The 12,692-nt window shown below is 32.6% G+C and overlaps 1 protein-coding gene across 4 annotated transcripts in view; it reads left to right on the forward strand.

Annotated features, from left to right (window-relative positions):
• The window catches only part of LOC127738399 (uncharacterized), a 45,552-nt gene extending 43,091 nt beyond the window's left edge, over positions 1 to 2,461 (forward strand). For all 4 annotated transcript variants that reach the window (XM_052249636.1, XM_052249638.1, XM_052249635.1 and 1 more), the window contains one exon: positions 618 to 2,461. In XM_052249636.1, the coding sequence (XP_052105596.1) occupies positions 618 to 670 (53 nt within the window). In that variant the 3' untranslated portion in view covers positions 671 to 2,461. The remainder of the gene's footprint in view (positions 1 to 617) is intronic.
• The last annotated feature ends 10,231 nt before the right edge of the window (positions 2,462 to 12,692 follow it).

A 12,692-nucleotide genomic window follows, 5' to 3' on the forward strand; every position in this document is an offset into this window, starting at 1 on the left:
TCTTTGAAATAAATGTATTGTCGACCTTTTTAGGGGTTGGACGGATATTATTTACAATAAATAAGTTGAGAAAATTGATTATTGAGGGGCCCTAACCATCACCCTTTGTTAACTTCTTTGTTAAAACTCGATAAAATTACAATGGGACCTTCTTAAATATATATATATTTAAGAAGGTCCCATTACAAACAAAGAAGTTAACAAAGGCTGATGGTTAGGGCACCTCAATAATCAAACTTGATTTTGAGCAAGAAATCATATTTCTGAACTGAAATTTAGAACGTATTTAATTGTAAATAAGAAAATTCTCAAAAATTTTGGGCTTGGCGGTACACAATGTAAAAAAAAGTTATGATCCTTTAAATTATGAAGCCCTTACATTTTTATTAATAAAAAGTTCAGCCATTAATGATATACAACTGAATTGTAAAAGTCACATGATGACTGGAATAGTTGGATATGTTTCCCTTTGTAAATAACCATGCTATAAGATGTGTTATCATTTGCTCTTTTACCAATCAATTTTCTACAAATAAATTACGATTGAAATCAGTATTTTTTATTTAGATATTGAGAAAAAAATGAGATAAATAATATTTGTGAATGATATATTTCAGACATTACACATTCCTTAGCAGATATTATGGAGCAGAAAATCAACGAACAATGAACAGATTATTGCACCAATTAGTTGTGACTTTTTACTTTTTACTGTTTTGTGGTGGATCTCTCTTTTCTGTTACTTATGGCATAAACAACCTGAACTTCTAAACTGATTGAAGTGAAATTGACACATAAGATATTCTCCATGTATTGCATATCATTTCTAACGGGTTTTCGAAGGAAAAATATAAGTTATTGATTTGGGAATGTACGGCGGGCGGGCGGGCGGCTGCCAAACAGTGTCCGTTCATTTACATGAAAACACTTTGACGAAATATCTTTTCTCGTTGTTGAGTGGTAGACCTTTCAGTAGTGAAAAGTGATATTTATTATATGATTTATTTTTATTTTTTAGTTATTTCCCTTTAAACAAAAATGGTGTAATTAATAAGTATGTAGATAGATTGTCTATCAATGATTGTATCTGTTTTTATTCATGCAATAATTTCCACCTTTTATCAAGATAACAAACATGTGGTAATTATCAACTAACAAAATTATAATTGGAGTGACAGATTTATTTGAAAATATTTGTTTCCTAAGTGTTTTTGATGATAAGGTCTGTGGGGAAGTATAAATATAGTTTGAAATTTACTGCTCATTATTATATACCTCTCTGACATTGTACCACAAGGTTCCATATCACAAAGGGAATGCTGGGATTGATTTTGGGGGTAGTTGCCTCCCAATTTTAGGAATTAGGGGCCAAAAAACAAGCATTTTTATAGTTTCATGACAATAACTTGTGTGTAAGTGTATGGATCTTTATGAAATTGTACTACAAGGTTCCATATCACAAAGGGAAAGCTGGAATTGAGTTTGGGGGTAATTGCCCAAAACGCTTAGGAATAAGGGGCCAAAAAGGGGCCAAAAATAAGCATTTTTCTAGTTTCCAGACAATAACTTGTGTTCAAGTGTATGGATCTCTCTAAAATTGTACTGCAAGGTACCATACGACAAAGGGAAGGCTGGGATTGATTTTGGAGATAATTGCCTCAAAATTTTAGGAATTAGGGGCCAAAAAGGGGCAAAAAAACAAGCATTTTTCTAGTTTCAGGACAATAACTTGTGTGTAAGTGTATGGATCTTTATGAAATTGTACTACAATGTTCCATATCACAAAGGGAAAGCTGGGTTTGAGTTTGGGGGTAATTGCCCTAAATGTTTATGAATTTGGGGCCAAAAAACAAGCATTTTTCTAGTTTCCAGACAATAACTTGTGTTCAAGTGTATGGATCTCTCTGAAATTATACTGCAAGGTACCATACCACAAAGGGAAGGCTTGGATTGAGTTTGGGGGTATGAATCAAAAGGGGGTTCAAAAAATTTGGGGGGGATTTTTTTTTCCCTTTTTTTCCTTTTTTTTTCTTTAAAACTTTCAATTTTAAATTGGTTATTTCTGATTTATACATAAAAGCAAATAATAATGATATGGTTTGAATAGGTAAATTAAAAATTCTTAGACCACATTCATTCTGTGTCAGAAACCTATACTGTGTCAAATATTTAATCACAATCCAAATTCAGTGCTGTATCAAGCTTGAATGTTGTGTCCTACTTGTCCCAACTGTTCAGGGTTCGACCTCTGCGTTCGTATCAAGCTGCGCCCAGCGGAGCATTTTATTTTAAATTTTAAGTGCTTACATTTTTATGCTTATGTGTACCTGTCTTATGTGAACTTGTTGTGTTGTGATGTTTTGTATATAAGTTATAGTCGGTTTTAAGAGCTTTCTTAAGGTAATGTTTATTGTTGTTTGTACATGTGTGCCTACTCTAAATAAATTTACTTACTTACTTACTTATAGATTGCAAATGACTTTATTAATAAGCTCAGTTGTGAAAATTTAAAATTGTGAGTTTTCTCTGTTTGAACTAACATTACTACTGACTAATCCTTAATGTAGAGCAGTAATAACATACATATGTAGTTAAAATTGCCACTTAATGGTGAATTACTCAATCAGTGTGCAACCAAGATCTATAACCAAAATTAATTTACTTATTATGAATCAAAATTGATTTACACATTATGATAATTCTTTTGTCGCATCAGTTATTGAGTGATTGAAGTAATATTTTTCGTCATGCATATAAAGGCAAATGCAGAATGATACAGAAAACTTATTTAATAACTGAAAACTTACCAAAAACAGTGAAATACTCCAGAAGAGATACCACTCTATTGCATGTTTCAGCATTACTTATTTTTCATGTGCTCCATATGATTCTGTATTGATTCTTAATTGAGGTCACATTCAGTAAACTTCGACAATTACACATAAAAGTAAACCAGCAGGCAAAGTTTTCACTGTATGAAATATGTTATGGATTTGTAATAAATGTAAAATATCATGCATAGGGGACTTCGTTTAGTATACATACATGCATTGGTTCAATAATGTCTGAGATATACATGTAATTGGCTCATTCTGGACAATATGAAATATATTTTTGTATTGTTAGTCCTATTCTGATAGCTCCAAGAATTTAAAAGCTAGAAGACATCAAAAGTACTGGAAAACACACTTTAACATGATACACAGGGCTTTTTGTTTCCAGTTCATTCTCATTTTAATAGAAGTTTTTGTGAGTTTTTATGAAACAAGCTACTGGTAATACACTTGTATTTCAATAGATTTTACACAACTTTAATGGTGTAACACCACTAATTCGGGCCCTGTCAGAAAGCACATACCAGAAAGTAGTACATATTTAAACAAAATAATTCATTCCTAAACATTGGTGTTACTTTCAAAATATGTAGAATATTTTTGTTAATTTTGATATCAAATGAAAGCTGAATGACTGGTAATCATTGTTAAACATTTTTTGACTTATAATTTTGAATAATAAAAAAACTGCATGAAATTTTAAAAGGAGTGTTCATTTTGCCTGTTTGTCAGATCTGAAGTACCTGTTTTGGTACATCCGAAGTTCCTGGTACCAGCTCTTTTATATGTAATTAAAATTATGTTGATTTTTACAGTACAAGACACCAATAGGTGTTGCATTAACATGCAATAATTGTCACTTTATTTGAACTTTAGACAAAAGAGCTGTACCTGCTTGAAATTGATGAATTTAACATAGAAATCAATGGGGCCATGAATAAGTGGTGTACTTCCTAATCTTTTAGAGCCATATGAGGCCAAGTGGGGTTTACCTTCATGAATTCAATTGGTGTTTTAAATTTTACAGTCCATAGTGATGCATTTTTCAGGGTAAAGATTGTATGAAACGTAATCAAAACCCTTATGTTACTGACTTGATAGCTATATCTTCCAAGCCTCAACTCTACCTTTTGAGTGTTCAAATAACATATAACAGTGTGGTGATCATTCTTTAGATCATATCCATACACATACCAAGCAAATGATAAATAATGTATACTCAGATATTTAAGTTACAAATAGTTTGTATGTGTATAATCATGCTTGTCAAGAAAATTGTGTGGGTTTTTATTATTACATAAGTTGTGTATGGTGCTTGCATTTATATGTTTTAGAAAGCTACCATAATAGACAAAGAAAGATATGTCCAATTAAAATATTGCCTGAATTAAAGCAATCTTTATCCTTTAGTGCTCACAAACATTTTAATTCTTTTAATTACATCTGATCACTTCGGCTTGCATTTTTTAATTAGTTTTATTGTAGCTTTTTGTCTTTTTTAGTAATTAGCAGTATAAAAGTTACTATTCTGCTTTTACATGGTATATACATGTAGATTAGTTTTTAGAATTTTAATGTAATTTTGTTTTGATTTTCCCTAGTTTTCCTATAATAAAAGCTTCTGTGAATTGGCAGCACATTTTGTATAACCCTTAGTGTTTTCAAGGCAAAAGGGGCTTAAGTTAAAATTGTACATTTACATGGTTCATAAAATGAAACTACTGTATTCAGCTTCTTATTGTGGCATATGTCAAGTAGCTATCTGTTATCCACAGTCATTGTTTTACTCTCTTTTAAGCCCATGAAAGGAAATGTCAGTGGGCAAATTGTTTAATCCCTGTAATTAGGTCCATCAGCCCATCCCACCTAGAGAACTTAGATTGTCCACCTAACTTCTACAGTTAGTGAAGCTAGAACTTCTATATTATGTGGGGTGTTAGTAGAACATATACTTAAGATGTGCAAGTTATCAGCATTTTGATTTCTGTTAGATTTTCTACAAATGGCAGGTTGTTGAACTTTGTCTTTTTTGGTAATATTAGCCATCCAGGGTTTATGGTTTGTCCTGATGACTCCTCCTACTGTTTTAAAACAAGAACTTGTATATTATGCTGACTGTTTGTATATATTTAAAAGGTGTGCATAATATCAGAATTTAAATTTTCTTTAAATTTTCCACTATTGACAAAATGTTTAACTTTTATTGATGAGGGCATTAAATGTGTAATCCACAACCTTTTCAAGTATTACTTTTACATCACTGTTAACTTAATACAATGACAATTTAGCATTAAAATATCTATGCATACAGCAGGCAACATTTTTGTTTAGCTAGCATCTATGCGTATACATGTGGTCACATGAAGCTATACTGTTTGTTAGCCAAAACATTTATTTCTGAATTCGTTTTCTGTGGGACGTTAGAAAACACTTATACATCCTTGGTTTTGAATTTTTTTTCCTTATGATCATTTTTGATGAAAAGCGCTATACAAAGTTTTATTTTCATTTTTAGCTCACCTGGCCTATAAGGCCAAGTGAGCTTTTCTCATCACTTGGCGTCCGTCGTCGTCGGTAAAATGCAAGTTTTTTCTATTATTTTGAAAACTGTTATAAATAGAGAAAATCTGACTAGAGCAAAAATGTGCAGAATGATGAGCTCTACCGTTGGTCCATATACGTCAAAACTACCAGACGACTTCTTATAGGAGTTATTTCCCTTAAATGACAAATTTTACCATTTTTGTTCATTTTTGCCTATTATCTTGAAAACTATAATAGATAGAGAGAAACTTTAAAATGCAAAAATGATAAACATCACAAGTTCTACGAATAAGTCTGCATCGTGGAAATCATCAGTCGACTTCTCATTAGAGTTATAGCCCTTTGATGACGATTTTACCAATTTTTTGCGTTTTTGCCTTATATCTTTAAATTTATAATAGATAGATAGAAACTTAAATAAGCAAAATTGATCAACAAGACAAGATCTATAATTAAGACAATATGGAGGTAATCATTCAACGTCTCCTAATTGAAATTATTGCCCTTTGATGACGATTTTTACCAATGTTTTGCATTTTGCCTTATATGTTAAAAATTAAAATAGATTAATAGACACTTAAATCACAATGCAAGTTCTACTTACAAGTCAAAGTTTGCCGATATAGTTAGTAGACTGTCACTCTTTGTAGGAGTGATTGCCCTTAAATTAGGAATTTTTCTTTATCCTCTTTTGTGTTTTGAGCAAAAACTAAAGAAGAAAAAGGGACACTAAACAGACTAAAGGATCAGCAATACAAAATCAACAAAACAGAGATATTTTTCATGAATTCTGTTCTCGTCTTCAATGTTGGAGAGTGTCCTTTGTTGAATATGCACATAGACTAAGGTGAGCGACACAGGCTCTTTAGTGCCTCTAGTTTCATTTATCTTGTTTTCAAAACAAAAGCTGATGTTAGTAATGTAAACAAAATTCTTTCCAAATTCTGAGCTTGAATAATAAGCAAAAAGCTTCTGAATGCTAAACTGAATCCGTCAGTGAAATATTTAGTCCATTATATGTTCATTTTACCTGTCAGACAGTCTTTATCAGCTTTTTACTATGCAAATTTCACTTTTATATTATACTATTTTGCAAATTCATTATATCCTTTTCATATGATATTAAAATAATTGGTTTTTTTTTAATTTTTGATGAGTTGTAACCAAAGGTTTTGAATATATAATAGTATGAAAATTTTATTTCCTATTTTACATGGGTTTCAGTTTTTGTACATATAAGACTTTATGTAACTTCGAAAACATGCTGGATTAGGATATTTTTAGTTTGTAAGATTTGTTATACTTCAATTTCATTTGAATTACATAAAAGATATAAATTTTGCAATAAGACATGTGTGAATTATCAAAAACTTTGATGCAATTCATAACAAATATCATTTATGACAGAGGTAATGGATGGATAAATGGTACCATGGCATTAATATAAGTTTTTTACAGCCATTGAAATAAGTTATTTGATTGTTTCAGAAATGTCTTTGATTGTTTTTAATGATGTAATTTTTTAAGAAGTTTTTATAACTTATTACAAAAAAATGGCAACAACGTATTTAGTGTATGATCTCTTCCTTCATAAATACTTGCTCAACGAAATCTCCGAAAACAACTCTGAAAGCAACAGTATTTGGAAAGAGCTCAATTCTATAATGAATTAATGGATAATCCAAGCAATGATATGTTTCATAAGCTCATTCGACGAAACAGAGGCTCCAGAAATAAAGATGCAATCTGCATAATGGAAAATGGAAAGCACCACTTCTCTGCAACTGACCAAACAAACAGCTTCTCTAGATACTTCGAGGATCTGGCTCTTTCCAAAGACAATGGATATGATCCTGAATTCTTAGATTTCTGCAATATCCGTCATAACATCTTCGATGAACTTTGTAAACAAAGCAGCAATGGACCACAATTTAGTTTTAAAAATATCTGTGATGTTGTCCAACAGTTACATTTTGGCAAGGCGACAGATGAATTAGGTCTTGCTGCTGAACATTTTAAAAATTCTCCTACAACGGTAACTCAATTTCTTACAAACTGTTTTAATAACATATTCAACAATCATCATGTACCTGATATATTTAAATCTGTTATCGTAACACCTGTACTCAAAAAGGGAAAAATCCAGTGCTAATGGACAACTACAGAGGAATTGCTGTAACACCTGTCATCTCAAAACTCTTCGAATGTACCATTCTTCCTCTCTAACAGTGAATTTTCTAATCAGTCAACACTCCAATTCGGCTTCACAAAAGGCTTGTCGATGCTTATGGCCAGTCTCATTATCACTGAAGCTAGAGCAGAAGTAAACCTTGTCACAATGGAGCCTTTATTTCTAATTACTGTGGACAGTCAGAAGGCCTTCGACGTGGTAGATCACATGATATTACTATCTTGGCTTAATAAGAGCAGAATTAAAAGAAAATAATCTTAATATTGATGCTCGCATCAGCATTGCGAGAAGAACTCTATACTTTCTGATGAATACTGGTCTACATGGTACAAATGGACTAAACCCGCAGACATCCTACAAGATATACCAGTCAGAGGCTATGTTATTCCTCGTCTGTTATATGGAAATGAAATACTCCCTCTTAACCAGAGCCAACTTGATATCATGACCCGCTTCCACACGAAAACATTGCGTAATATTCAGTCTTTGCCTACACGAACAGCCACTGGATCGGTATTTATGCTGCTGGGTGCTCTAACAATTGAGGCAGAAATACATAAAAGGCAACTTTCATTTCTGTACAGTGTTCTTTCTTGCAACATTTCGACAATTCAAGGCTTAGTAGACAGACAAATCATCATGAATATTGATAACCATCTCAGCTTCTTTTGTAAGGTCACAGGTGTGCTAGCTTTATATGATCTGCCAAGTATCACTACACTTAGTCAAAATTTACCGTCAAAATTAAAATGGAATGCAACAGTAAATTTAGCAATTCAAGACTATTGGACTAAAACCTTCATTAAAGAAATAGAAACAAAATCTGAAGTAATCGTATTTTGAATAAATCGAGTAGCATATCTTCATGTCTATTCAGGTCCACTTTCAGGTCTTTAGTGTAACCCACAAAATCTTCGTTAACACATTTGGACAAAACATTATTAAGAATTGGATCTACACGTCCTGTCTGGATCAGTCTAACTTCAACCGTCTCGGATGTTAAAAAGGGAGCGATAAAAGTTCGGCTACCAACTGGGACTTATTAACTAGAATCTCACAGATCAAAATTTAGTAGTGGCAGAGAGTCAGCCTTATGTAAATGATGTGGAACGTCTGATGAAGATCTAACCCATTTCTTGTTGTTGTGTCCGGCCTTACACCAGCAGAGAAAAGAAACATTCAGGAAAATTAAGTCTTACGTAGTATCAGTTATTGGCTCGGGATATTGGTCTAAAGAGATTAAAGGACATTTGGATGTGATAAGACTTATCATCAACAGCTCTTTTCTGCTGCCATTGCTTAGAAATAGGACCGAACTGGACAAAATTCAAAGATTAGCTACGGACATGTGCTATAGACTCCATACCCAGCGTGTATGGAAATTACAAGGAAAATAATAACTGTCTCGCTAAATATATAGATCGTACAATCAGTGTAATAAGGAAAGATATGAGATGAACATTATGTACATATGTGTAAAGGTAGAGGCAGGGGTGTCCTGCTTTCCATTGTATAAAGCACCCTATATTTTTAGATTTTAGTTGTGTACAGTAAATCTTAAAATACATATTGATAAAGCCCAGATATTTTTACCTTTTAATTGTGTAAGGTGAATGTACAAAGTTATTTTATAAGTCCTTAAATATTTTTAGATTTCATCCGTGTACAGTGAATCTAAAAAAATTTAGTTATTTGTGGAAAACTTTTAGTGCGTAATATTTAAGTTTTGATTAACTCCGGATCCCCACATGGATAGTATCCGTTGAGGAGGTGTTCCATAATTGGAAGGAAATACATTTAGAAGAAGAAGAAGAAGAAGAAGAAGAAGAGAAGAAGAAGAAGAAGAAGAAGAAGAAGAAAGAAGACATTAAGAAGAAGAAGAAGAAGAAGAAAGAAGACATTCTCTGGGTGGTTACTCAGGTCTTAAACAAACAGTATTTAGTCATATTATCTGAAGGACTCATATTATCAAATTGTAATACAGATTATTGGGTTTTATTATGCCCCCGCCGTAGCGGAGGGGGGCATTAAGTTCTACCTTTGTTCGTCTGTACGTACGTCCCAAAATTGGTTTCCGTTCTCTAACTTTAGTTTGCCTCAACCAAATGTTATGAAATTTATACACAATGATTATTACCACAAAACATAGATCAAGTTTGAATTTTGGATGCGTCACTTTTACCGTTCTAGAGTTACGGCCTATTACAAATGGAAAAAAATGCTGGATTTTTCGTTTCCGTTCTCTAACTTTAGTTTGCCTCAACCAAATGTTATGAAACTTATACACAATGCTTATTACTACAAAACACAGGTCAAGTTTGAAGTTTGGTGGCGTCACTTTTACTGTTCTAGAGTTATGCTCCTTTACAAATGGAAAAATTGCTGAATTTTTCGTTTCCGTTCTCTAACTTTAGTTTGCCTCAACCAAATATTATGAAACTTGTACACAATGCTTATTATCACAAAACACAGATCAAGTTTGAATTTTGGTGGCGTCACTTTTACCGTTCTAGAGTTATGCCCCTTTACAAATGGAAAAATTTCTGAAATATTTGTTTCTGTTCTCTAACTTTAGTTTGCCTCAACCAAATGTTATGAAACTTATGCACAATGCTTATTACCACAAAACTCAGATCAAGTACAAATTTGGGTAGCGTCACTTTTACAGTTCTTGAGTTATATCCCTTTATAACGTTATATGCAAGCGGGGGCATCATCTGTGTCCTATGGACACGTTCCCCATTTATTTGTAATTTGAAACAAGTCATTTATTGATTTATTCAAATCTCATATATCCATTAAGGAAATACAAATCAAGACAAAAAAACAAAAACTGAGGGAATCCCTTGAACTCCAAAGGAGTGAAGCCAGGTACATTGACATGGTAAGCGTCCCCTGTTATGCACATATCACCAGCCAAGCGAATTCACATACATTCATTTTGTCACAATTGGGAATAGGAAACAATCGGTAAATTTATAGATCATCAACGATTCTCATAAGACCCAAGATACATGTTGGTTAACCAATTCATGATGGTGACAGTAAAACTTATGCAGTGTCGGTTCAATTGTTCTACCTCATAACATAAATAGAGAAATGTATATAGTTATCGTTGGATTTGACCAAATACATAAAACAGGATTAGGTCTTTCCATCAGTACATATAACTATAAATAATATACTGTTTGGTTGCTAGCAGTATATGTCTCCTTGGCATATGTCATATGGTCTGGACATAGTTTTGCATTCCAGCCAATATATTAAGTTATCAGTATTAGGTCTGTTCCTCAACAACTATTTACACTTGACAAGTCAACAGTGTGATATGGATTTGTTTTTAGGACTCGATGTATATTTATGACCAGACTCAAGCTAGCGACCAATTCTAGCGACCAATCAAGCTAGCGACCAATTCTATCGACCACTAAAGTTAGCAATGAGAATCAGCTTGCCAAAGAATCATATTGCGGTATGTGTAAAAACCACAAAACCCCATTATGATAAAACGTTCTGTTAAATAGAAATTCTAGCTACCAGTACGAAATATATTCTATCGTCCACTAAAGTTAGCAATAAGAATAAGCTTGTCAAAGAATCATATTGCGATATGTGTGAAAACCACAAACCCCATTATGATAAAACGTTCTGTTAAATATCTATAGAAATTCTAGCTACCAGTACGGAATATGTTATTTTTTTAACGACTAAATGACCAGAGATGCCCAGCATTGGAAGTGGAAGTGGGAAAAACCAAAACCAATGACGTCTGGAACTGAATGCACTAACTAGCTTGGTTGCTTAATGCCGGCATATTGATACCAATGAGCATAGAAAAAGAAATATATATATTAAAAAAAAACGTGCCAGCAATTCGAAAAATGTCTTAACATCTTAAAATAAAGCCTGTGTCAGATGTTTGAAGACATTCTGTATGTGTTTATTTTTAATACAGCTTTTGTTAACGAACCATTTTTATTCCGCTGCATCTCAACACATACTAAATAATATGATACATGTATTTATATAAACAAAGGTGCGCCTCTCCCCGGATTTTACACCATCAGGAAGAGGACAAGTTAGGAAAATAACCATACTTTGACGTCTATTTTACGTTTTCTGTGTTTTCCAAACTCTAAACGTATCATATTATAAACTTGTATCAATAATTGCAAACAAAACCATTTAAGACGTCTATTTCCTAAGCATATAATGGCTATATAATAGCACTGGTGGATTAGAAATGAGAATAAAAAGTAAACAATTTGAATGAAAAAAAAAACAAGAATAGTTGTTCATGATGATTTGCTCGCACAATCATTTTTCATATTCAGTAAACCGTTGAACTTGTGTCGAAATGCTAATTTCGGAATTCAATTTAGAAAGATCACATTATAATGAACATGTGCCACTAAGTTTCAAATTGATCTGACTACAACTTCATCTTTAACTACATTCATTGACTGACGTACGGATACAGGAGCGGACGAACGGATCAACGGACAAACGAACGAACGAACGAATGAACGAACACACAGACCTGAGAATACATGCGCTTTACTACCATAGGTCGAACATTAAATATATATTTAATGTAAGTTGACTTAAATTTGTTCCTTAGTACGATGTGTATGCTTTCAAATAAACGAAATAAGAAAAAAATAATATGTGCGGTAGCATTACTATTTACTGGCTTTTCATACACTCGGCATCCTCAAATATCTTGTATTTTTTTTAGAAAAATAACTTGTAATGTCTATTTCCTATACTAAAAATGAAAACATATAGAATAACAAGCTGTAAGAGTGTATTTCATACCGATGATTAGTACATTTATATGAAAATATGCGTGTACTATTTTGTACGGCATGCACCCTTAAAAATAAATATACCGAAAAATAAGATTTCTAAACAGTACTATGCATTTTTTGTTTGAAATTTCGAGAGCAACCTGCCTTTTGTATGTTAAAACAGGTGTATTCTAAACCTTGATTATTCTCGGATACTGATCATAATGTGAAACCATTTTGACAGACATCTTTAATTTTTATTATAAATCGCTGAATGTGTCTTCTTCTCGATAAGATTTCTTTCACGATTCTAGACCAGATCTTTCACCCAAT

This window comes from Mytilus californianus, unplaced genomic scaffold (genome assembly GCF_021869535.1).
Source record: "Mytilus californianus isolate M0D057914Y unplaced genomic scaffold, xbMytCali1.0.p SCAF_4, whole genome shotgun sequence".
Lineage (NCBI taxonomy): Eukaryota > Metazoa > Mollusca > Bivalvia > Mytilida > Mytilidae > Mytilus > Mytilus californianus.